Source organism: Mus caroli, unplaced genomic scaffold (genome assembly GCF_978045245.1).
Source record: "Mus caroli unplaced genomic scaffold, Mus_caroli_1 scaffold_2, whole genome shotgun sequence".
NCBI lineage: Eukaryota > Metazoa > Chordata > Mammalia > Rodentia > Muridae > Mus > Mus caroli.
Window position 1 is genome coordinate 150,620,098 of NW_028227257.1, and position 26,751 is coordinate 150,646,848.

General features: G+C 45.1%; 1 protein-coding gene across 1 annotated transcript in view; it reads right to left on the minus strand.

Annotated features, from left to right (window-relative positions):
• Nup188 (nucleoporin 188) overlaps nucleotides 1–26,751 on the minus strand; it is a 59,236-nt gene that overhangs the window by 18,506 nt on the left and 13,979 nt on the right. Inside the window, exons 4-22 of the mRNA XM_085835042.1 lie at nucleotides 25,293–25,377; nucleotides 25,088–25,168; nucleotides 24,181–24,225; nucleotides 22,039–22,131; nucleotides 21,787–21,906; nucleotides 17,238–17,449; nucleotides 16,701–16,815; nucleotides 15,952–16,152; nucleotides 13,513–13,602; nucleotides 11,060–11,125; nucleotides 9,437–9,556; nucleotides 8,738–8,864; nucleotides 3,895–4,047; nucleotides 3,592–3,718; nucleotides 3,317–3,404; nucleotides 3,142–3,218; nucleotides 2,250–2,364; nucleotides 666–786; nucleotides 475–541 (exon numbers count right to left, since the gene is read on the minus strand). Of these exons, the coding sequence (XP_085691168.1) occupies nucleotides 475–541; nucleotides 666–786; nucleotides 2,250–2,364; nucleotides 3,142–3,218; nucleotides 3,317–3,404; nucleotides 3,592–3,718; nucleotides 3,895–4,047; nucleotides 8,738–8,864; nucleotides 9,437–9,556; nucleotides 11,060–11,125; nucleotides 13,513–13,602; nucleotides 15,952–16,152; nucleotides 16,701–16,815; nucleotides 17,238–17,449; nucleotides 21,787–21,906; nucleotides 22,039–22,131; nucleotides 24,181–24,225; nucleotides 25,088–25,168; nucleotides 25,293–25,377 (2,103 nt within the window). The remainder of the gene's footprint in view (nucleotides 1–474; nucleotides 542–665; nucleotides 787–2,249; nucleotides 2,365–3,141; nucleotides 3,219–3,316; nucleotides 3,405–3,591; nucleotides 3,719–3,894; nucleotides 4,048–8,737; nucleotides 8,865–9,436; nucleotides 9,557–11,059; nucleotides 11,126–13,512; nucleotides 13,603–15,951; nucleotides 16,153–16,700; nucleotides 16,816–17,237; nucleotides 17,450–21,786; nucleotides 21,907–22,038; nucleotides 22,132–24,180; nucleotides 24,226–25,087; nucleotides 25,169–25,292; nucleotides 25,378–26,751) is intronic.

Sequence of the window (26,751 nt, forward strand, 5' to 3'; positions counted from 1 at the left end):
GCCAGTAAATTATAAATAGAGATAAGTTTTGGGTTTGTGTTAGTTAATTTTTGTCAACTTGACAAAGGATAGTCCTTTGAGAAGAGGGAACTTCAACTGAGAAAATGTCCCACCAGACTGGCCCATGGGTTATGTCTTATTTAGTCAGTGATTAATATAGGAGGGCCCAGCCTGTTGTGGGTTGTGCCATGCCCGGGCAGGTGGTACTGGGGTATATACGAGAGAAATCTGAGCAAGCTAGTAACCAGTGTGTTTTCAGCTCTTGCCTCCAGGTTCCTAGCCTGACTCTCCTCAGTGATAGACTATAATGTGAACATTTTCTTCACCACGTGGCTCTGAACATGGTCTTTTATCACAGCAGTAGGAATTCTAGCTAAGACAGGATTCAACTAAGGTGACATGGGGGGAAGAAACAAGGGGACTAGAAGCAACCAATACATGTTTTCCCTGCTGAGCCCCACAACCCCCCATTACCTGCTATGCAGCTCTGTCTCTTGGCAAAGGTTCAGTATTGCATGAATCAGCTCCAGAATTAGGCAACCTAGACTCCAGAAAAGACATGTGATGGACAATGCAGCCTTGTGTTAATGACCTGCCTCAAAAAAGAGAGGGAAAGATCTTCAGAGAGTAGAAATCATGGGGTGTTCAGCCCACGCTGTCCTTACCTATCAGCTCTCGCACGCCATGAGAGTTGTAGCGCCATTTGTGGTAGCTGGGAAGCATCTCCTTCAACACGAACATCACACAAGGCACCAGGCCTTGGCTCTGGGTACTACCAAGCTGCCCCTATGGGAGAGCATTCTGTGAGAGCCTTGGCCATGTAAGGAGGCATCCTTTATTACTCAAGATTTAACCTCAAAAGCGTAGACAGGTCCAAAGGAGAACCAGGAACACCTTGACCAAGAATAGAAGCAGACATCAGAAATTCCTACTTCAACTGAACCATTCGGTAGACAAAGAGACAACTAAGGTGGCGATGTGACAATATCACCAAAGGTGCTGACATGGAGGAGCAGGAGGACAGTTAGTCTGACAGGACAGTGGTTCCCTAATCACCAGATACAGGACTGTCAACAACAAGGAAAGTCACTCACCGTCAGTGACTGTCACCCAAACCTGAAGTTCCATTACCCTGGCTGTCCTAGAACTCACTTTGTAGACCAAGCTGGCCTCGAACTCAGAAATCCGCCTGCCTCTGCCTCCCAAGTGCTGGGATTAAAGGCATGCGCCACCACACCTGGCACCCAAACTCTCTCTTTTAATAGTGCTGATTATTTCCAATGTCTGTATCTTAAACTGGACTCTCACTTTGACTCAGCACACAATCTCTCTCTAAGCCCTCCCTTATTTCTACAGGAAGGATATGTGCAAGGTGCTGAGTGTGAGTGTGTGTGTACAGTAATAGTTCCATTAAATCCGGCCCTCAGCCATAGAAGAAAGTACTACCACTGAGCTCCAGTCTCCAGGCCTGAGCTTACTCAACAGTCCAAGCAGACCTTAAACCTGCTCTTTTTGTGTTGGGCTCCTGAGAAGCCAGGATTCGTCCTGGGACACCATGCTGGCTGTGGAACTCTTTCCCTGTGTGAGGCTCTAAACTCCATCAGGGAGACATACTTCCATGCCATAGATGCTCTCAGAAACTCAGAACTGCCCAAGGTCAAAGAAATTCAAGTAGCCAGTAATAAATTTCAAGTTCCACCCTACTTCACTCCAATTCCAAAATTCTTGTTCTTAACTATACACTAGTTTTCCAGAGTCCTAATCTATTATTACCAGCTCATGGCTACAGCCTGCTTAAGAAAGAGATGAGAAAACTGAGCAAGCAGGGCCACAGCACCTTCTATGAGGTAAATACTACAACCTGAAACCAGACTGTGGAGGGCACATGCACACACATACTGGGACACGATATACAGTGCGCATAGCCTGTATGACAACCACAAAGCCAGATCCATGAAGCATGCACACAGGCACACAATAGGAGAAGGCATGAAGTGCACGTGGATGACAGTTTCATAACTTAACACGCAGGAGCCAGGGTTCTCAGCTCTCACCACAAGCCTTCTGACTACTAAACAAACTCCCACAATTAAGCTAGCACCAAGGAACATACTGGCCAGACTCTCAACACACAGAAGCTAATATGCCATGACTTCAGAAGAGATGTCCTGCAAAGGATGTCCCAAAGAAAGTGACTACAGGAGCAGGTAACAGGGGAGCTGCTCCAGAAATATCTCATCAGATGGTACCTTGACAAGCGTGGTGACCAGGCGCAGAAAGGCAATGGTGACCCCATATTCGCCCTGGGGCTGCTCACTGTTCATCAGAAGGCTGCCATACCCTCCAGCATTCATTCCCTCCGCACTAGGGACAGACAGAGGCAGAGGGATAAAACCATGAGCAATGTTCAAGGTTTGAAGATACTGACTACAGCATTCTCGTCAGCACAGACACCAAAGTTCTTCAAAGGGAAGAATCAAATGTAGGCAGTTTTATAGCCAGGGAAGAAAAGGTAGGCTTATGCTTTACTGATGTAAACTCCAGGAGGGCTAGCGTGACAATCACATGAGTCACCAGGGAAACTCCTGCCATGGAAGCAGAGTGAAGTGAGCATGCTCAGGCAGTAAGACGGGGCCTGGGTTTCAGTCCTGGCCTAGCTCACGTACCCTGATTGGAGAAGAAGCACATTGTCTGTGCTTGAGAATAGGACACTGAGTCTCTGGATCCAAATACCCGTGGCCTCTCTCAGGGGAAACATAAATGCCCACACAGCTACTGTAGCTGCAGCTACATGAGTCAAGTCCCATTCTAGCTCTCAAAAGTTTAAAAACTGTGAACCATCCAGTACTCAGAAGAAGAGGCAGGTAGATTTCTATGAATTCAAGACTAGCCTGGTCTACAAAGCAAGTTCCAGGCCAGTCAGAACTACATGGTGAAGACCTATCTTCAAACCAGAATTAAACCCTGTGAAGCAGCAGTGTGTCAAGGAGAGCAGTTCTGTGCCCCTTCTCCATCTCATCCTCCCTCACCCTCAAGTCCATGAAGACTGAAGGTTCTTTAAAATGAATAAAGGCAGGCTGGACAAGACCAGGAATGGGTCATAGCAAGGAGTAAGGTCTACCCACTCAGGGCCTGGCTCACCTAATCATCTGAGTCATGTTGGAGACAGGGTGGGCCACAAATGGCAAAAAACCTGTGTGACGAAGATCAGTCCAGACCTAAGAAGGAAGAAGAAGGCATTCAGTGTGCGCACCCTCCCAGGTGATTACACCAAATGTGATGCTACTGAGCTGCTACAGAGACGACGTCATCTCACCTTTGCTGGGTTTCGAGCAGCCAAGACAGTTAAGCAGTTGACACAAGAAGCAATGACATTTACAGGAGGGGAGATCACCGTCGTCAGCCTGGATAGAGAGCAAAGCGCTGTGCCCAGGGAATAAGGAACAAGACTTTCCAGTGCTCACCACACTGCTCTGAGGAACAGGAGAGCCCTTGGCTAGAGAACCACTGGTAAAGGCCTCCCACAGAGCTCAGGGCAGGCTCCTGGAAAGCAACAGTCACTGCTGCAAGCTCCCAACCACAAAGACTCACCGCTGCAACAGCATGTAGATGCGGGATGTGATGGGCAGCAGGCAGTCCGCTATGGACAAGTCTGTGCTGATGACCTTGTGAACCAAGTCAATGATGGGCTTGACCCGCTGGCAATGCTGGATCACATCTGTGGGGAATACAGCCTGTGACTTCTCAGCACACCACTCTATAAAAAGATACTGTGTGCACATTCAGACCCCAAGCTGGATGGCTTCCAACTTCACCTTCAAGTTTGGGTGTTTGCTCCCAATCCTGCAAGCACACCCTCTCTGCCTAGTGCTTGCTCTGCAGAGCCCTCCTTACCTGCTGTGGAGACAACGTGGAGCAGCATTTCAATCTCGCAGGTGAAGAGGGTCCAGCTGCTGTAAGAGTACTCCCAGCGGACAAGGTAAGCCCTGTCATCCAGCATGACTTGGCCCACAGTGCCCTGAGGAATGCGAAGGTTGGTCTGACCCCCTATGGAAGAGAAATGCCTGTGATCTTCCTACAAATCTGGGAGGAGGACCTCCTGGCAGACACCACTCCTACAACCTTTACATGAAAAATGCTAAAGTTGGAAATGCTGGCCCACACCTGCAACCTCAGACTTTTGAGGCTGAGGCAGAGGAACGCTTTAATCCCACCCTGAGAACTGAGATCTTGCCCCCAAAATTTTGTCTTCTTTTTCTCTAGAAAGGGTGTCACTGTGTAGACTGGGCTGGCCTCTAACGCACAACGACTCACCTGCCTCTGCCTCTGCCTCTCTAGTACTAGGATTAAAGGAAGATGTGTGCCACCACACCTGACTTGTCCCAAATTGAAAAAAACAAAAAACAAAACAAAACAAACAAACAAACAAACAAACAGAAAAAAAAAAAAACCAAACAGGGTCAACAGATAAAGGCACTTGCTGCCAAGCATAATGAGCCAGCTCTGACACCTGGGACCTCACATGGTGGAAGGAGAGAACCAATTCCCCAAAGCTGTCCTCTAACCTCCATAAATATACTTAAGTGTATGCACACAAACTAGATAGTCATTTTTATTATGTTGTGTATTAATGTATTTATTTTGTACACAAGATCTCACAGTTCTGTTCAGGTTGGTAGTGAACTCATAGGCTCAAGTGATCTTTCAGTCTCAAATCTTTCAAGTAGCTGGGTTCTACAACTGTGTGCTACCAAGCCTGGTTTTAAATATACTTAACATCAAATTTCTCATATTATTAACAGAACTGTGTGCTGTAGGGCTGGCTCCCATTTAATCCCAGTGCTCACTTGGGAGGCTGAGGTGAAAGCTAGTTTGGGCTACAAAGTAAGTAAGACTAGTCTCAAAACCAAAAAACAGTTTGTGTTTTTGTGACTGACAAGCCACCTTCAGGGTTTATACGTGACATAATCTATATGAGACTACAAGCTATCAACGCAGCATGCTCTAAGATAACACTTTCTCTTTAAGATGGAATAACAGGGGCTGGTGAGATGGCTCAGCGGCTAAGAGTGCCGACTGCTCTTCCAAAGGTCCTGAGTTCAAATCCCAGCACCACATGGTGGCTCATAACCATCCGTAACAAAATCTGATGCTCTCTTCTGGAGTGTCTGAAGACAGTTACAGTGTACTTACATATAATAAATAAATAAATATTTTTTAAAAAAGGAGTAACATTCCTCTTTATACATATAGCACATGTTCATCTACCTTCCAAATATCTACTCCAAAACTTTTATTTTATACACAGCCTTTTCCCCAACTATCTCTTGTTGAGGACTGTGTTTATGAAAATGACACACTAGTTCCTAAGAGTTCACATGTTCAATACAGTATTATGTATGAAGGCCTGACGCTGATGCATAACGATTGCAGAGGACCAAAGGGATGAGCGAGGTAGCTGCTGGTCCTTATAGGAGACAGCAAGCAGAGGGCACACAGCCAGGACAGCAGGCTATGCCCCTTTCTCTGTAGTTCTGAAGTATGCTCTGCAAAAGTGGCACGTATGGTTAGCCAAGCAGTCAGTTTACAGAGCACGTTCATCTTACAATTTTTTTGTTTGTTTGTTTTTTGAGACAGGGTTTCTCTGTGTAGCTCTGGCTGTCCTGGAACTCACTCTGTAGACCAGGTTGGCCTTGAACTCAAAAATCTGTCTGCCTCTGCCTCCGGAGTGCTGGGATTAAAGGCGTGTGCCACCACTGCCCTGCGATCTTTAAATATTTTAAGGCAGACCATAAAGACCACCATTTTGACTAAGCTTTGTGGAATATTCTAAAAGCGAGAACTAAACTGGCAAAATAATGTTTGAGTCTTTCCAAATCTAATACATTGCTGTACAAGCTGTTCTCACCAGAGCTGTACACTGGACCATTGCTCTCTGTATAAAGAATACTATTCCATTGAGACGGAGTAGAAGAAGCAACAAGACTACTGGGTAGAGCAAGCAATGTACCGAGTCAACAGTGTCTAACAGAATTCCCACTGTCGTGCAGATGCTCTATGATGGCGGTCCTTTTCATGCAGCTTGCTAATCCAGTCTTTGTCCTTTTGAGACAGGGTCTCAATATTTAACCCTGGCTATCCTAGAACTTGCTGTGTAGACCAGGTTGGTCTTGTACTCTGGCTGTCTCTGTCTCTACCACTGTCAGCCCAATTTAAATCTTAACAGCCATTCACACAAAACAGGTCATTAGAAGGATTATCTATTTATCTATTTTCTATATCTTTGAGCCTACTAACTTTTTTTTTTTTTTTGGTTTTTGGAGACAGGGTTTCTCTGTATAGCTCTGGCTGTCCTGGAACTCACTTTGTAGACCAGGCTGGCCTCGAACTCAGAAATCCACCTGCCTCTGCCTCCCAAGTGCTGTGATTAAAGGCATGTGCCACCATGCCCGGCAAGCCTATTAACTTTTAAGTCTGATTTATAATATGATACCCAATAATGTGTAATGGTGACAAATGAGACCCATCTCGTTTTTGGTGTGTCACCCGTGGTAGACTACGGCACTGGAGCAGTGGTGACCCTCCAAACCCACACTGCACATCAGTTTATGGGCTCCACATGACTTGGGCAGGAAGTCAGTGTAATCACCACTGGACTTTCACTTACTTTAACTCTGACATCACTAAACAAACAATCCCCAAAGTCTCTCCACACGGTGGAGCTTCCAGGGAGCATGTAGAAAGCCTGTCTGACAGTATCAGAAGAAAATGTGCATTATTCCATCCAAGAGTTCTACAAGGACTTGTGTGAACACTAACACACTGAGGAGGGCACTGTGGTACACACCTTTAACTTCTAGCACTCAGGAGGGAGGGTCTATAGGATCTCTGAGTTTGAGGCCAGCCTAGTCTATAAAGTTCTACGATAGCTAGGGCTATGTAAACAGACAGACACTGTCTCAAAACACACACACACACACACACACACCAAACAAACCATCTAAAAAAGATTTTAAGTCAAATTTGAAGTGCTAAAACTTGGGCTTGAGCTGGGCATGGTGGTGCACGCCTTTAATCCCAGCACATGGGAGGCAGAGGCAGGAGGATTTCTGAGTTCGAGGCCAGCCTGGTCTACAAAGTGAGTTCCAGGACAGCCAGGGCTATACAGAGAAACCCTGTGTCGAAAAACAAAAACAAAAAAACTTGGGCTTGAGAGATGGCTCAGTGGTTAAGAGCACTGACCACTCTTCCAGAAGTCCTAAGTTCAAATCCCAGCAACAACATTGTGGCTCACAACCATCTGAAATGGGGATCCGATGCCTTCTTCTGGTGTGTCTGAAGACAGCTACTGTGTATTCACATACATGAAATAAATATATCTTAAAAATAAAAAAAATACTAAAACTAAACACAATATAGTAATATTTCACTAGTATCAACATGTACATACAGAAAACAGCAAAACTGTTTTTCTTTTAGTTTGTTATTTGAATTATATGTATATAAAAAGATGAGTGCTCTGAAGAACACTTTAGGGCTGGATCCTATCTCATACTGCTTAGACTCTGCGGGAAAAACGTTTAAAAAGGAAACCACCGAAACCTGCAGTGTTTAAGAGGTAAAAAGTCATTAAGTCAGAATAAACACACGCACACGCACACACTTGCGCGCACATGCTCCCATGCCCTCAGCAGGGCTTTCCTTCAGAAAGCCAGCAGTGAGTGTCCTAGCATAAGAGAACTTGCTCACAAAGCCTTTGGCGTTAGTGTGCCTGCTACTAACACTGCCAACTTGACACAAGCGAGAGTCATACAGCAAGAGGCTCAACTGAGACAATACCCCTCCAGCCTGGCCTGGAGTAAGTCTGTGAGGCATTTTTTGGACTAACAATTGATCTGGAAGGCCCAGCCCAGTGTGGGTGGTCGCAGCCCTGGGCAGGTATGAGAATGCAGGCTGAGCAAGCCAAGAGGAGCCAACCAGCAAGCACTGTTCCTCCATGGTCTCCATGTCGCTTCCTTTGATAATGAACTGGAAGAGAAAACCAGCCCTGCCTCCCCAAGTTGCTCTGGTTGTATGTTCATCGCAGCAACAGAAACACTAGCACAGTTAGCAAGAGAAAAGGCCCCATGCACTCTAAACATAGCTATGTGGAAGGATGCACATCACACACTTCACTCATCAGTGACGCAGACCTCTGCCCTGTTTACTTGTTAAAGCACAACAACAGTAACGCAGTAAGGGAAACTAGTGATGCAAAAACATTCATTAAAAAAAAGAAAAAAGAAAGGCAGAAGCTCAGTATGAAGTAGGAAAAGCATGTATTCTGAGCCAGCGTGGGCTAACAGCCAAACAAGATGCTCTCAAAACAATCAAGCAGCTGGGAGTGGTGGAGCACACCTTTAATCTCAGCACTCGGGAGGCAGAGGCAGGTGGATTTCTGAGTTCGAGGCCAGCCTGGTCTACAGAGTGAGTTCCAGGACAGCCAGGGCTACACAGAGAAACCCTGTCTCGAAAAACCAAAAACAAACAAGCAAACAAACAACAAAAAGAAAAAAAAGAAGAAAGAAAAAAGAAAAAAGGAGAGGAGAAGGAGAAGAGCGACCTCCTGAGCTGGGGAGCACTCACTGCTCGCCACACTGCAGTGATCAAAAAGTCCTGAGAAGAGGGGGAAGGGCCTCACAGGCACTTCCTATGAAGAGACCCCTTGAAACAGGCCTACTGAGAGCATCTGTCTTACCTAGAGGGTACAGGAGTTTGGGTGTTTGCCTCCGCCACAGAGTTCCATCTTCATGAGAGAGCACATCATGGGGCTTGTGCTTATGAAGTTCGTTGTAGAAAGACATTTTATCCAGGAAGCTGTACACCTGCCAACACCCAGCAAGAAACCCAGTTATACATGCACTCGTGGGCCACACAAAAGGCTTTTGCTCTTTCAGCCAGCTGTCTGTGCCCATCTACAACGTCCTACCAGACTACTGCTCATGCTCTTCTCAGTTAGGCCTCACCATTCTGCACCTAACCCATGCTCCCCTTACTCTACACAGAGTTGGCTCTCGGCTTGCCTCTCCTTTCTCTCATCTACCACCCTGTCCAATGCTGGGAATCAAACCCAGGGCCCTGCTGACACTGGGGAGCCACTAACTACACAGCACACCCTCAGAGTGTCACTTGTTTAATTAAGTTTACTGTTCCGTCCTAAGCAGGTACCAGGCAACTTCACACTAAGTCTCACAGCACCTACAATAGGTCCTTAGCAGGAAGATCTCAACGTGCCTCTACAGCACTGAAGGGACACCTTACAATGGTCATCTTTCACTCACCTCCAGATAACTCCATCCTGGCAGTGGAAATGACATTGCAGATGCACACAGGAGTGCCACTGACACCTCAGGCAGCCCCTCCCTCTACTTTTTAGGAATCTGACCAAACAACTCACCTTTTTGGCAGTGGACTTCCCTGACACGAGGGCTCGGAGCAATTGCAGAAGTGGGGAAAGGAGATGGGGAAACATCCCACACACACTGTCCAGAATGATCCCGAGACCAGAGGTTGGCTCCTAAAGTAGAAAGGAAGAAGTCATCCCCCTTTGCAGTGCTCAGAAATCCTCAGAAAAACTAGCAACAGGCTGCAGAGATGGCTCAGCCGGAAGTCACTGACTGCTCTTCAGAGGACCCAGCTCCCACAGAGCAGCTCACAACTGTCTGTAACTCCCAACTCCAGTATGCAACATCCTCTTTGGGCCTCTATGGGCACTGTATTCACATGTGCACAGACTTCATATCCACACACATAAATGAAAATAAAGATAAGTATTTTTTTCTTTTTCCTTTGTTTTGGTTTCTCTGTGGAACCCTGGCTCTCCTGGAACTCACTTTGTAGATGAGGCTGGGCTCAAACTCTGAGATCTGCTTGCCTCTGCATCCAAAGTGCTGGGATTTAAAGGTGTGCACCACCTCCACCCATTACAAGAAATATTTTTTAAAGGCTCATATATTTAAGAGAAAAACTAGAAATACAGTTTTACTTTACATACACATAAATAAGTTTCTTTTTTTTTTTTTTTAAAAGATTTATTTATTGATTATATGTAAGTTCACTGTAGCTGTCTTCAGACACACCAGAAGAGGGAGTCAGATCTTGTTACGGATGGTTGTAAGCCACCATGTGGTTGCTGGGATTTGAACTCCGGACCTTCAGAAGAGCAATCGGGTGCTCTTATCCACTGAGCCATCTCACCAGCCCAATAAGTTTCTTAATAATTTAAGATATTCGCATTGCACTGAAAAATGAAATACTGCCTGTCTATCCATTGCCTTCCTCCTGGCCACCCTTTGTAGAGACAAACAATATAATTCCTTCCAGTAAATGCCTCTATTAAAGTGAGAACTACCCCCAAAATCATGCCAATGCTTAGCCAGCACACACAGGCAATAGATGCCCAATCTAAAATATATTGTAACAGCTTCTCTCAGCGATCTGCAGGCCTCTGCAGAAACCAGAAGCATCTCCAGAGGGAGTGAAAAGCTATCTAAGCACATTGTTCCAGCTGGGATACAACGAAAGGGCTGACCAGCTGGGACCCGAACTGTTTAATGTTAACTCTAAAATCTCTCAGAAATGCTTGATCATTCTCCTTTTTTTAAAAAAAAAAAAAAATTGATTGATTGATTGATTTTGTTCGAAGAGGGCATTGGATCCAATTACAGATGGTTGTGAGCTACCATGTAGTTGCTGAGAATTCAACTCATGACCTCTTAACTCCTGAGCCATCTCTCCAGCGCCTTCTCCTTACTCTAGAGCAAGCAGTTTTCAACTTGGAGTTGTGAACCCTGCGGAGGTAGAGCACCCATTCACAGGAGTCACCAAAGACATTAGAAAACACAGTATTCACAGAATGATTCCGACCAGCAGCCAAATGAAGAGTTGTGAAGTAGGAACGGAGTAACTTCATGTGGTGTCACCACATCATGAAGAAGTGTTCTAAAGGGCCAGAGCATCAGGAAGGGTGAGAGCACTGCTCTAGAGAAGGGTACAAAACAAGTCCCTCTGACATACTTACTGTTCCCCAGAACAGCTCTGGAAGGGAAGGGTCTGCCAGGACTTCACATGCTGTGTCAATGACATCCTGTGAAGAGAAAGAAGCGTTTTGTCTTTCTGGCAATGAACCCCTTTATCTTTTGAATGGTACTCCATTACCATAAGGACACCAAGGAACATGTTGCACAGCATGGCAAGAACTCTGGCTTGCAGTCATGGCACAACCCTGCACAGTTTGCAGCCCTGGCATACTGCTGCAAGCCTACGGTTCTAGAACTACTTGAGAAGCTGAGGCATGCACGTTTTATCTGCAGACAAATTCACAAATTCACCTTCCTTTTTTTATTTTTTCTTTTTTGCTGAGCCAGGGTTTCTCTGTGTAGCCCTGGCTGGCCTGGAACACATTATGTAGACCAGGCCTGCCTCTGCTTCCTTAGTGCTGGAATTAAAGACGCACACCATAATGCTGGGCCACCAAATTCACCTTCTTGATCTGTAAATGCACATCTGTAGAATGGACATGATAAAAGCTGGTAATACTGTGTTTTGACATAAGCTGTCTCACACATAAGAGACTAGTGTTGTTATGCTTAGGTTGACCAAGCTCTTAAGTCAGAAACAGTATCTTCTAATTTACTGTGTCCTCAGCACTTAGCTTAGCACACTTGACATCTGCCAGTCACTTTAAGGAATACTGAGTGAATGAGAGAGGGGGGAGGGGGGATATATCACAAGTATGCATAAGCCCATGGAGGTCAAAAGAGGGAGGGCATCCGATCCCATGGAAATAGGATACAGGCAGTTGTGAACTATGACATGGATTCTAGAAACCAAACTCAGGTTCCCTAGATGAGAAGCAAGTGCTCTTAACGCTCCAGCCCTAGGACATTTTCTTCCTTTATTTCTTTTCTTAAAGGCAGTGTCTCTGTATGAAGCCATGGCTATCCTGGAACTTACTATGTAGACCAGGCTGCCTTTAACTCAGAGATCCTCCTGCCTCTACATTCTAGGATTAAAGGTGTGCATCACAACTAGCTGAACACTTTCTATCAACATGCCAGGTCTTCCTGATCAACCTAAAAGTAAAAGGTAAAAGCTGAAGCCACAAGAACTTTACCGTTAAAGGTTTCTGTTGGGGTCCAGGAGTAAGTAGGGGTAGTTTTGTCTACAGGAGTGGCCTGACAAACCACATAAACACCAATGTCTGACAGGAGAGTTTATTGAGCAGTACTAATCAAGCAGGGCCATGGTTCAGACAGGAGCTGAACCATGACACTGGGTTAAGAGTCTACAGGGTTTTTAAGCCTGAGACCCACAATCATCTGTGCCAAGTTCTTCTCAATCAGGCTTTAGGAGCAGGGGCTTCTTAGGAACATGTCTGTGTTGTACACTCACCCTGCCCCATTGCTTGGGGTATTCAGCTGTTGCCTAACATTCATGTGTTGTCAAGCAGGATGGGACTTGTCTGGCCTAACAGTCATGTCTTAACTTTCCAACCAGAAAGTCCGTTCCACATACATGTCTCTTTCTGCTAAGTAGGATGTCAGTTCCCAGGGAGGTCTTGGGAACTTAAATTTTACTCAACCCCTACTCAAAATAGAAGTCTTATTTTAAACAGATGCACGTGTGTCTCTCTTATGTTGGGGTCCATCTCAGGCAGCTTATAAATGCAAACATCATAAAAGCTCATCACAGATGCAGGAAGAGCTGCTTGAGTCTGGGCTTACTGTGGCTAGCTATATATATAAAGTAGTTCTAACTGTTGTGATTGCTTTCCAAGGCAGAGAATATAACAATATGAAATCAACATGAGAAAGTTTCCTAGTAACAGCAGAAACAACGTACAAGAAAGTTCCCTTATAAAATTAGTAACAGCACAAATGGCAGGCTAGCTAGTAACAGTTACCTAGGCCTTAACACTGCACCTAGGCCTTGATATTTTTACATAGGCTTTCACACTTTCTATGCTCCAAATGACAGGGCAGGAAATCTGAGTCTTTCAGTTGACAACTATCTTATTTTCATCAATTTATAAAATACTAATCATTGGTGCACACCTTTAATCCCAGCACTCAGGAGGCAGAGGCAAGAAGACCTTTGAGTTCTAGGCTAACCTAGTCTATAAATTGAGCTCCATGACAGCCTAGGCTACACAGAGAAACTTTGTCTTTAAAAACTATAAACACACAAATTAGAATAGCAGGGCTGGTGAGATGGCTCAGCGGTTAAGAGCGCCAACTGCTCTTCCAAAGGTCCTGAGTTCAAATCCCAGCAACCACATGGTCACAACCATCCGTAACAAAATCTGATGCCCTCTTCTGGTGTGTCTGAAGACAGCTACAGTGTCCTTACATATAATAAATAAATATTTAAAAAAAAAAGAAAAGAAATAGCAAGAAACAAATCAGAGGGGCATTGTGGTGGCTGGACTGTAACTGAGGGATAGCCTGATTGTAAAGACAGCCATGTACTGACCTGCTGGTTGCCCAGTGTGTGCAGCTCCAGTGAGGTGAGAGCAAAGGAGAGAAGACCATAGACACACATGCAGGCGGTGCTCGTGGTGCACTGCAATGACAAAGCAATAGGCGGTTAAGTCTGAGTAACGCGACTCTCTCCAAGACTCAGCCATCATATTTAGTCCTTAAAAAAAAAACAAACCAAAAGTAATCCCTCATTATTTTCCTAATTTAGTTATAAGATTAGAAGGAAGAACTAACCAACATTACAACACAGGAATAAAACCAAAGGAACTAATCTCAAAATGACCAAAGTTTTTGTAGATGAAAAGAAAACTAAAGCTGGACCATGATGGTGCACAACTTTAATCTCAGCACCTGGAAGCCAGGGCTACATAGAGAAACTCTGTCTCAAAACAACAAACAAACAAACAAATAAAACTACATCCAGCCAAGCGACTGGATACACACTAGACCTAATCCAAATGAGACACTCATCAACCTGTTGTACAGAGAAGTGCCTGCCTCTCAGCAGAGGATTCTGTTTTAAGACCAATTTCTCTGAAAAACTTGATGTGGGAGTGGGTTTGAGGCCAAGGTCTCCTGAACAAACATCTAGGCTCGTACTCTTGACACTGAGCTTAATTTCTAGCCCCAAAGAGTAGTTTTCAGAGCAGCTTCAGGCTGACATCAGACAAAGTTGTCGTGCTGTCCTACAAATCCCATTTGGCTTACTCATCTCGCTTTCCCAACTCCTCCTTGGCAGCAGCTGCTCTTTTGAGTGTCACACTGGTGGAACCACACACACACTATGTGGCCTCTTAAATTTACTTCCTTTACTTAGTAATATGCATCAGGATTCTCCTACCATTTTTTTCAAGGGGGGTGGAGAGGGTTTGGAGTGGGGAACTGGGAATCAATCCAGGGCTTCATGTATGCTAGGGGAATGCTGCATAACCAAGTTGTATCTACAGCTCTCTTCCATGTTTTCTCAGGGATTCATAGTGGATTTCTTTTTCTTCTTCCCCTTTCTTTTCTTCTTTTTTCCAGCCAGGATTTCTCTGTACAGCCCTGGCTGTCCTGGAACTTGCTCTGTAGTCCAGGCTGACCTTGAACTCAGAGATCTGCCTGGTTCTGTCTCCTGAGTGCTAAGATTAAAGGGGTGTGCCACCACACTGACCTGTTGATCTCTAACCAATGAGTAACATTGCACTGCCTGATGTGCCATAGTTTACTTCCAGCTCCCACAGGACATTCCAAACTCTCCATTCCGGCACCATGAAGGTGCTTAGGACAAGAGTGAGGCTACGAAGAGGAGCTATCTGGGAAGAAACTCTTCTAGGAGCACAGTCTTCTGCTCAGCAGGGAAACCAATGATTACAATGACAAACCTACCTTTTCTTCTTCTCCTCCTCCTTTTTTTTTGGGGGGAGAGGGGGGCTATGGCACAGAAGATTAATTCTCAGGCCCCATGTATGCTAGGTAAAAATCTGACCACTGAGCCTGCTCCTGGTATTTCACTTTCGTACATCAACATGAGCTAACTAAATAACCAGGCAAACTCAAGCCTCAAGCAGAGACAAGAGGAGTGTCTCACTTATTGTTACAGGTGAACAAGTTCTCAGTCAGATGTCCAAGATTCGTCCTCTAGAGCAGTGCTCTCAACCTTCCTAATGCTGCGACCCTTTAATACTCATGCTGTGGTGACCCCATCCATAAAAACTGTTTCGTTGCTATTCCAAAACTGTAATTTTCCAATGTTATGAATTGTAATGTAAATATCTGTTTTCTGACAGTGACCCCTGTGAAAGGGTCCTTCAACCCCAAAGGGGTCACAACCCAAAGGATGAGAACTGCTTGCTCTAGAACAGGAGTCAGACTTATCATCAGTTCAAACTTTACCACTTACTAAGTATTGCTGATTGGGGCAAATTACATCCTCCTGGGTCTCAGCTTTCTAAGATGTAAGATAGCTGGTACTCCCAAGACAAGTAAGATACCACTGGGGAGTGCTAAGAATGCTGCCTGACCACCCTACAAAGCCAGTGAAGACATCACAAAGCGGGAACAGTGGCACATGCCTGTGCTTTCAGGCCTTCAGAGGCTAGGGCAGGAGGATTAAGAGTTCAAGGCAGGCTAGGGCTACAGACTAAGATCTTATCGCAGTAAAGAAGAAAAACCACAATGAGTGGCTGGAGAGATGGCTCAGTGGTTAAGAGCACTGACTGTTCTTCAAGAGGTCCTGAGTTCAATTCCCAGCAACTACATGGTGGCTCATAACCATCTGTAATGAGCTCTGATGCCCTCTTCTGGTGTGCCTGACGAAAGCTACAATGTGCGCATATACATAAAATAATAATTAAAAAACAAAAACCTACAATGAACCAAGTCACCACCTCAGGTCTCACTGTTCTCTAGGGCTTGCCCTCATGCCAACTACCAACAAATAAAACCTTACATCATTTCCTCCGCTGGCAAGTGACCGAAGCAGTCGAGTCAAGTACTGAAACACATTCAGCTGGATGGCCGTGCCCCCTATCTTCCTGACCACACTGCTGGTCTCTTCTGGGCTCAGTGTGTGACGGAGGAGAGCCCAGGCTAAAAGCACAGGGGCGTGGTGCGGAATGTCCCCCAAGGTCAACATCGCTCGGTCCATGTCCTAATGAGGGGAGAAAGCACTGTGTCTATGAAAAGGAAAGGAAAGGACTGGCTTCAGCCAGGCATGGCAGCATCTCAACCAAGTCTATCACCTAGAGATCCTGGCTCTCCCACACCAGCAGTGCCTGCATCTTCACCTCGACAACCTTGCTAGGAAACCCAACCACTCTTACTGTGGTCCACATTTTTTTTTCCTGATTTTATATGATCTTAGTTTAAAACTATAAAAGACATGTTAAGACTTTAGAGCTGTTATCAGGCTGATCCTTCTTGAACGTTTTGTGACCTCTCCCTTGCTGTCTTTCAAATCATTCTAACTCAGTGTTCATCCCTTGTTTTCTTCCCCATAAAACCTACAAATGCCCATAACTCCAAAGGATTTGCCCTCAGACCATCTCTGCTAGTGTGTCTACTTCCTTTTAGCTTCAATTATCATCTCTGTACAAATAACGCTGCATTCTGCAGGCCTAATTAAATATAGAGAACTAAAACTTGTGAGCATCAGGGTAGTTGAGAGAGAGGTTATGGGAAAGGCTCTCACAAGCTCACCTGGCAGATGAGGCCATCCTGAGCAAACTGGTGCAGCTCTCGCCTGTCGTCCAAGGCGTACTTGTGCAAGGACTCGATGTCCATCCCTTCCACCAGGATGAGGGCACTGAAGTACCTGGAGCGGAGAGCCCACAGCACAGTCTCAGTCATGCTGTTCTGAGCTGGGCTCAAACTAACAGAAGCCATAGGGCTCTCCCCATCAATGGTTACTCATGAGCATTTTCACTCTCATTCCCACTGGGCCTGGCTTCTTGTTGTTGGTTTGTCTCTTTGTTTTGTAAAACAGGGTTTCTCTGTGTAGCCCTGGCTGTCTTGGAACTCACTCTGTAGACCAGGCTGGCCTCAAACCCACAGAGATCCTCCTGCCTCTGCCTCCCAATGCTGGGATTAAAGGCGTGCACCTCCATCACCCAGACACATACACCTACTTCCCTGCCCACTATACAAATGTTACATCTCCCCTCTCCATCCAGTCACAGAACCACTGCAATACCAACTCCATAGACAGTTCATAAACCAAAACCCACTCAGACTCACCCAATGCGATCTACAAAAGGATCCATGGTTTCATCCACAAGGTGTCTGTTGGTCTGCCTACTACCAAACCCTTGCTCCTTGAACATCTTGGTTAGTACCAATAGGTCACTTGGTGCCATCTCGAAGTATGCATAATAGAGGAAAATAATTTCTAACAGCATGGACTGTTCCCGGAGGCACTGAACCAACCACCGCGACACCTGACGCTCAGTCTGCACACACAGAGAGAAAATGGGAGAGAAAAACAGTTAGATTAGAAAACAAGTAAACTTCTTTCTTTTTTTTTATACACAGGGTCTCGCTGAGTAGTCCTGCAGAGCCTGGAACCAGCTATGTAGACAAGGCTGACCTCAGACTCAGGGATCCTGTATATGCCTCCCAGGTGCTAGGATACTTAGTTCCACACCACCATCAAGTGCTGCAATTAAAGAAGTATACCATGAATGACATCCATCCCCCAAAATGCTACTTTAATGGATAACATATCCATAATAAAAGTTTAAAAATACACAAATAAAGTGTAGAGTAAAAAATGCTGTCTCTTGTTATGTCTATTGCCCAGTCACCTACACTTCTTATTTTGTTGTTTTTTTTTGTTTTTGTTTTTGTAGACAGGGTTTCTCTGTATAGCCCTGGCTGTCCTTGAACTCACTTTGTATACCAGGCTGGCCTCGAACTCAGAAATCCGCCTGCCTCTGCCTCCCGAGTGCTAGGATTAAAGACGTGCGCCACCACGCCCGGCTTAGTTACGTCTTTTTAATGTTGCAAAGAATCCCCCTGCATATAAATTTGTAATTTTGGAGTCCACTTGGAAGAGCTTTGGGGTTGGGGGGGCTTACGAGAGTCTCATGGTGTCCTTGAACTCACTACTCCATCCTACCCCATCCTTTTGCTCTGTTCTCCAAGTGCTAAGATTGTAAGTGTGCACCACCTCCAGCTTATTACCAATCCTTGCTAACATAATCATATTATACCACCTACAGGACAATCTGGCAAAACAGTCAGCAAACAAAAGCAGCCAGCACACTCCATGACTGTCAAGCACATGTTATTTAAGTAAACATGAACATGGCACAGTTACCAAAACAGTCCCACGATGGGAAATAATTACAGACCATGGCACACTAGTTAGAGACCTTAGCTCTCCACGCTGTAAGACTGGAGCAGCATGTAGCAGCTGAGGGATAGTACCTTTAAAACACTACAAGAAGCTGCTGGCTGTGCCTCATGTCTGCAATCCTAGGACTCAGGGGACTAAGACGGTAGGATTCATGTGTTAAAGGGCAATCTGGGCTACTGAGTGACTTCTGATAAGCCTAGACTACAGAGAGAACCATTTCCAAAAAACCAGCCAGGCATCAATGACACACACCTAAAAACCCAGAAATCAGGAGACAGGAGGACCAAGAGTTTAAGGCTATCCTCAGCTACATATCCAGCTCAAGGTCTACTAGAGTTATAGGAAAACCATATTTCAAATAATAAAATAAACATGAAGATACTGCTCACGACTGAGTGAAATTGAACAGAATCAGCTAGGCATGACGGTATGTTTACAACCCTGGCACTCAGCAGGCTAAAGCAGTCTGACTATGAGTCTCAGGCCAGCCTAAACTACAGAGTAAGACCCTGTATCAGAAACTGACGAGACAGCCAGAGGGTAAGGGTATTTGCTGTCACATTGACTGACCTGAATTCAATCCCCAGCACTTCCAGGACGGTCAGGAAAGGAGCACCCCTGCGACATTTCCCTGACCTATGTATGCACGCTGTAGAACCTGTATGGAACCATTATACACACACCACATCCACTTCCACAGACTAACACACCTTGGTCTTTTAAAAAGAAAAATAGATAACGTCTGAAAATTAAACACTAGCACTCATTCTTTGTGGGGCGGGGTTAGTGGCAGAACAGGCATTGAACCTAGGGCCTCGTGCTTTCAAGGTAAGAACTCTACCACTGAGCCAAAGCCCTAGCTACATGTCTCTTCTAAATCCTACACTTACTAACTTCCTTTTTCTTCTTCTTCTTTCTTTTCTTTTTTTTTTTTTTTTTTTGGTTTTTCGAGACAGGGTTTCTTTGTGCAGCCCTGGCTGTCCTGGAACTCACTCTGTAGACCAGGCTGGCCTCGAACTCAGAAATCTGCCTGCCTCTGCCTCTCATGTGCTGGGATTAAAGGAATGTGCCACCACCGCTTGGCTCTTGGTTCACTTTTATATGGTGTTTGGAATCATTCATTTCAAAACAGACAGATTAAAACAGAGAAGTTTTTTGGTTTGTTTTTGTTTTTTCCTGGGAACACACGAGAGTTTGGAGTTACAGCTGGCAAACCAGATCACCCTTCAGTGCTGCATCTCTACAGTCAAGAATGTGGTATGGAGGGGCGGCAGCATCGGTGTCGGCTGAGACAGCAATGCCTTTAGCCCCAGTACTTGAAGAGGCAGGTAGATCTCTGTGAGCTCGAGGCCAGCCTCATCTACAGACCTAATTCCAGGGCAGCACAGAGAAACCTTCTCTCAAAAAACAAACAAACCAAAACCCAAACAAACAAACAAACAAAGTGATAAGGAACTGGGCATGGAGATGCACACCATTAATCCCAGGACATGGGAGGCAGAGGTAGAACCTCTGAGGTGAGGCCAGCCTGGCCTACATAGTTAGTTCCAGGACAGCCAGGGCTACATAGAGAGACTCTGTGTCAAGAGGAAAAGACTGTAGTGGTATGTCTTCCCTTCAGTTACGGCTTGCTGCAGTACCTTCAATTCTATGCACTTGAACTTTAGGTTTCATTAAGCTTCTTTTTCGAGATCCTGTTTTCATTACCATTTTATGTTTTACTGTAAATTTTCTAAGGAGACAGTAAAATTCTATGCATTGCACTGTAAATGGGTCTGTTTCTTACATTTTTATTTATGCATATGTGTCTTTATATATATTCCACATATGTGTACGTTGTGATTCCTTGGACCTGGAATTACAGGTGGCTGTGAGCCACCTGACTTGGTGCTCGGAACAGAACCCAGGCCCTCTAGAAGACACAAGAAGTACTTCTTCCTGCAGAACACTCTCTTCAACTTCCCACGGACCTGTTTTCATCATCCTGGGGGACAGTATTGGGAAACATAGGGGTGGGCCCTCAGGTCTCTGCTAGCCAAGTGCTCTACCACTGAAGCAGGATCTTGTTAAGCTCTTCAGGTTGGCCTTAAACTCAATCTCTAGCCCAGCCTGGCCCCTGAACTAACAATCATCCTGCTGCCTCCTAAGTTGTTGCGGTGATCGTTTGTACATCGTGGGAAGGCTGTCTTTGTAGTATCCAATTGTTAATTTTGTAACAGCAGAGAGAAGAAGACTGGCTGGAGCTTGGGACTGTTACTCTTATGGTCTGTTACCTTCCTCAGTATTTTATAAATATACACCTTCCTAACTCATGGAGTGGCTTAATAAAGATCTAATGGTCAATAGTTGTGCGGCTATGGTAGGAGGGACTTCTGGTCTGAGAGAGGCTCTCTGGGAGAAGATCCAGGAGCTGCACATGGAGAGAGGGTGTGGGTAATGGGCCAGTGACTGGACCTGGACAAGGATAGATGAGCTAATTGGGTAATGGTCTAAGCTAAGGACTAGGGTATAATAAAATTAATAAGTCTCTGTAATTATTCAGAGACTGGCAGGTCCAAGAAACTCTAGCTATACTAAATAACTTGGGCTTCAGACCTGTAACATTAAGCCAGGCTTGGGTACTTTTCTTATCGCATATATTTTAAATTGGTAACACTTGTTTATGTTGAAGTTTCTGTTTGTTTTGCTGCTCAACCATATTAGGAAAGTTTGCTACCATTGAATAGCACTCTCATGCAGACAATGTTTTAATGTTAATGTATTATTTATTATTTTCACATAAGAAAGTATCCTGGTGTGGTGGTGTTGCCTATAATCCCAGCTCTCAGGAGGTGGGAACAGAAAGATTAGGCACTAAGACTAGTCTTGGCTATGTAGGGAGTTTGCGGCTACCCTGTATAAAGTTCTGTCTGCAAACATAAGCAAGAAGTGATACTATGATCTATCCAGCAGTTAGTTGAGCATTTAGAATGAAAGGAGCAGTCCAGTATCACACATGGTAGGAAAAGATCAGAGAAATGAACTGGATATACATGGCCAAGGCAGGAGGATGCCATGAGGCAGGCAGGCAGCCTGCATGGGACAGAGAGTGAGACCCTATGCTCCCTCAGGCTACCCCAGGACTTCCCCCCAAAAAAAGAAAAGATGAATTGTGGGTTTAGAATTCCATCAACTGCTAAGAGAATATTTTAGGAAACGAAATAAAAACCAAAGAGGGTTGGGTGGGTTTTAACACTATAGTTCTAACACAAATGAAGAAAGAAAAAAAAGATAATATGAACCAAGGAAAGGCTCAGAATAAGAGACTATTAATCAAAGTTTTGTTCTGACCCATTCCTACACATATGCTCAGGTATGTAACTCCACCAGGGCTCCCTGAACAAGGCATCTTACTCTGTGGAGCAAGAGCTAAGCACACGCACTACATACCATGAGGTTGCCATGCGTCTCCCAGGTCGGTGCTTCTGTTCTATACAGCTCCTCAAACTGCTGCCGGTACTTTAAAACTAGTTCCTTCTCCAGTTTGTCAACACAGTCAGCATATTCAGCCTTAAAAATCAGAACATAGTAACTTAAAAAAAGAATGTGTAGAATAAAATGTAAACATTCAGGTGAACATGAGTGACATGAAATTTCAATCTGAAGGACATGGGATGGAGAACAAAGAAAACCAAGGCTTACCCTGTAAGGATGGCGTTCATCTTGGAAATATGTCAGAAGGTGTAAGACACAACGAAGAATGCAGGTTCTTTCTTCATAATAATAATCTGCAATCTAGCGGGAATACACACAATTCCAAAATCACTCACTCACTCTTGAAAAAAGAAAAGTCACCTTTACAACTGCCTCTAATCAGATCCTTCAAAACTGTGCCTGGCAGGCAGCAAAGACGGCCCAGTGGGTAAAGGTCGGCACAGCTGGCACCCTGGTTCAAGCTCTAGGACCCACATGGGGGAAGGAGAGAGCCAACTCCACAAGCTGTTCTCTGACCTCTGGAGGTATACACAAGAAACAAGTAGTCTAAAATTCACTTCATTTTATTTTTGTTTGTGTATACCACATGTGTGCAGGTGCCTACCAAGGCCAGAAGAAGAAGGGCAAGGAGTGATGTGGAGGCAGAGGTAAGGCATCCTGAGCTGCCACGGGTGCTAGGAACCCAGCGACGGCCCCTGGAAGAGAAGCAAGCACTCTGAACCATGGAGCCACCCCCAGGCCCAAATAACAGCGTTAGACACGAGCAGAAAGATCTAGCACGTATCAGCAAGCACAGAAACGCAAACACAACGAACCAAGAACCTCCACAATCATACGCCAAGGAAGATAAAGGAATTGTTACTTAAGAATCTAAACACATTTCCAAAAACCAATTTTTTTCTCTAGTGGATTGCTATGATGTTGCTTGTACTCAAATGCTAAATGCTGGCCCCCAAGAACTGTTTGCCCCCACCAGAGAGATTATCACGAACACCAAGTGATGCTATGTAACCTTGCTCCCCAAGTTAATTGATCAAAAATAGAGCAAAGCCTGAAATTGGGCAACAGGCACAAGTTTCATTTACTTGGCTGGGGTAGCTGGTAGAGGCAGGAGAGAAGAAAGAAGGACACAGAGACTGGAGGAGGCCACCATGAGAGAAGATGGACCCTGAGCACGCAGCCATGAAAGCCAGCAAGGAACAAGGGACATTATGGCTGGGAAATGAGTTAGAACAGCTCCAAACCTGCCCATTCTAGACTTACGGCTAAATAAGATACCTGGACTATGTGTCTTTTATGTGGGCAAGCAAAAATTTCTAATTCCTTCTACAATTTTCTAGAAGGAGTTCTCAAAGGGTCCAAATAATACAGAAGATAAAAACTGGCAGGTCAAATACATAAAACAAACGTACAGCTACCAGGACTACATACATGTTCAACCATGTTGCAAGCAACGTACTTAATCTGCACTGAGTGTCAACAGGAAATATTCCAGAATATTTCAAATATTCAAATTCCCCTAGGACAGCCCTGAAGGCTGCAGGACAGACAATGCATATAGGGATACAAACCAATGCTGCTGAATTTAACCTAAAAAGACTGAGAAGGGGGCTCAGTGGGTGATACGCTCAACATCCTTGAAGCACTGAGATTTCCCTCCACTGAAAATGTCAAGTTAACCGAGCCTAGAAGAGCAGTCCTTCCTAAAGCAGCAGAAGGCACTCTGGGAGAAATTCCTCAGCTGGATCATGGGCTTAAGAAGCCTCAACTAGCCAGGCGTGGTGGCACACGCCTTTAATCCCAGCACTCGGAGGCAGAGGCAGGCGGATTTCTGAGTTTGAGGCCAGCCTGGTCTACAAAGTGAGTTCCAAGACAGCCAGGGCTACACAGAGAAACCCTGTCTTGAAAACCAAACCAAACCAAAACAAACAAACAAAAAAAGCCTCAACTAAGACCTAAAAACTGAAGCAAGGTGAGGATGTGTCTCACATGCCTTTATTACCCAGTACTGAGGAGCAGAGGGAGGTGGATCTATATAGTGAGGCAGTCTAAAAAGTGAGTTCCAACAAGCTGGAGAGATGGCTCAGATGTTAAAAGCACTGACTACTCTTCCAGAGGTCCTGAGTTCAATTCCCGGCAACCACATGGTGGCTCATAGTGAGTTCCAGGCTATTCAGGGATACACAGTAAGAGACTGGCTCAAAAGGAGAGGAGGGGAGGGGAGGGCAGAGGAGGAGAGGGGAGGGGAGCGGGACGGGATGGGCAGGATGAGACAGGAAGGCCCAGGAAAACAGTCAAGAAGCTGCCTCACAAGTGTCCACCAAGAATGAGTCAGCAATCAGTACTTACCTTCAGGGTTAAGGCCTGGCTCTGCCTCTCATCTTGCAGGACTGTCTGAAGGAAAACAGGGCAGTCAAGAAGCTGTCTTACAAGGAGACTTCGTGACTGCCCTTCTAGTTTGTTTCTGTAAACATTTCTACCTTATGTTTAAGCCAAGTCTCAAATCCTTCCCTCTGCTCTGCTCTGTCTCTCTATACAAAAGACTGAAGCCCAGCAGGCTGGATGTTCTCTCAGATCTCTCACTTGCATGTGATTCTTTGATATTTCAACCCCTGCACGGAGGAAGACAGGTGTCTTCTTAAACACACATAGGGTGGAGGAGCTAGAGAAAGTACCCAAGGAGCTGAAGGGTCTACAACCCTATAGGTGGAACAATAATATTAACTGACCAGTACCCCCAGAGCTGGTGTCTCTAGCTGCATATATAGTAGAAGATGGCCTAGTTGGCCATCATTGGAAAGAGAGGCCCCTTGGCATTGCAAACTTTATATGCCCCAGTACAGGGGAACGCCAGGGACAAGAAGTGGGAATGGGTGGGTAGGGGAGCAGTGTTGGGGAAGGATACAGGGGGAAATTTCAGGATAGCATTTGAAATGTAAATGAAGCAAATACCTAATAAAAAAATTGAAAAAAATTGGGGAAAAAAGAAGGGATATCTCTTTCCAGCCTTTAAAAGTATTGACTAGCCAGGCATGGTGATGCACCGTTTTAATCCCAGCACTTGGAAGACAGAGGTAGGTGCATCTCTGAAAGGCAGTTCCTGGACAACCAGGGCTACACAGAGAAACCCTGTCTAAAAAACCCAAATAAATAAGTCTTTCTTTATACATGTCTATCTTTATTTTCTTCTATAAAGGGCAAGGGCCCAAACTCTACAAGGAAGAAAGGTCAATGGGAGCTGGGCAGAGCCACAAACCTTTAGTGAGTCCCGAGTACCCCTGTAATCCTCCTGAAGGTAACACTGCAGTAACTGCACACTCTGCTCTTCATCAAGACCCTAAAGCAAGAAGCAGGAAGTGAGCAACAGCCACTGAAGCTTAGAACGTGTACTAACGTCATTACCGATGGAGCCACCGGCATCCACAGAAGCATACACTGACCCTGGGCTAATTTTTACTCACCAAGAACTTGCTGACTCTTAAGCCCAGCTCCTTCAGAGGTGACGCTACGTCTTTATTAGCTTTCACTCTTTCAGCTGAACTTGGACTATGAGAAAAACGCTCAGTTATTTCCTCATTCACAATGACCCCCAAGGGTATAAAATTAAAAAACACTCAATGGCACTGGCCTTCCTTTTTCCTTTAGTGTCTGTAAAACGCATACTCACATCTATAAACTTTGTAACACAGAACTGACTCTGCATATGTAACAAAACCAAGCATGTGCCTTATAAACTACATATAATACTGTTATTTGTAGATCTCTTTTGCTATGTTAAATTATTTAAACATGTTGGAGAGCAGTATATGTGGGGCCAGAGGTCCATGTCAGAAGTCCTTGTCCTCCAACTCCTCAGTAGAGTGACCAAGGGTACCATCACACTCGTTCTATGGGTCTAGCACATAGACGCTGAAAGGATAAAAGCCCAGACCTCAAGTCCATAATGAGAAGGACATCAGACAAGTCCAAGTGAAGGACACTGTATAAAATACTAGGCCACTCTACTCAGAACTGCTCAAAGTCATGAAAGCAAGGAAAAAAACTGAGACGCGGTAACAGTTGAGCACAGTCACAGTAGAGTCCAGACAGGGACACATGACAACTAAATGCAACACGTGGCCCTGGAGGGGAGTACAACACCAGAGAGGACACTCAGGCCTAGGGATGCTAGGGATGGAGGTCAGCTGGCAGAGCGCCTGTGAGAGGCTCTTCAGTTCACCCAGAGTTTGAAAAGACAAAAAAGTTAAATGACAGTAAAGTCTAGAGTCTAGAGTTTAATTTCAGTTATTAAAAAAAAAAAAAAAAAAAAGGTTTAGCTGGGTGTGGAGGTGTGGAGGCATCAAGGCAAAGAGCCATAACCTTCACTGCCAGCACTTGAGAGACAGATGCTGGCAGGGCTTTTTAAGTTCCAGGCTAATCTAATCTACATAGTAACTTATAGTACAGACAGTCTCAAAACACAAACAAAAATTTTACTAGACTTCAAATGCCATGTTATTGTATAAAATCATTTCTTTCTCTAAACTCCCCTTTATGTATATGAGTGTTTGGCGTGCACGTGTGTCTGTTGCCTCCAAAGGCCAGAAGAGGGCATCAGAGCCCCTGGAACTGGGGACTTGAACTTGCCTGTATTCTTTGGGTGACTGCATTATTTTCTCCAGCACACATTGAAGAATACAAGCCACACAAAAGGCCACTTTCCAGGCAGAGGTGGCCCACGATTTTACTCCCAGAGCTCAGGAGGCAGAGGTAGGCAGAGCTCTGAGTTTGAGGCCAGCCTGGTCTACAGAGTGAGTTCCAGGACAGCCAGGGCTACACAGAGAAGCTATCTCAACATCCCCTTACCAAAGATTAAATGATGCAGGATAATGGGGTGAGAGGGAGGACTGAGAGGGAGGAGGGGGACTGCAGTCAGGGCAT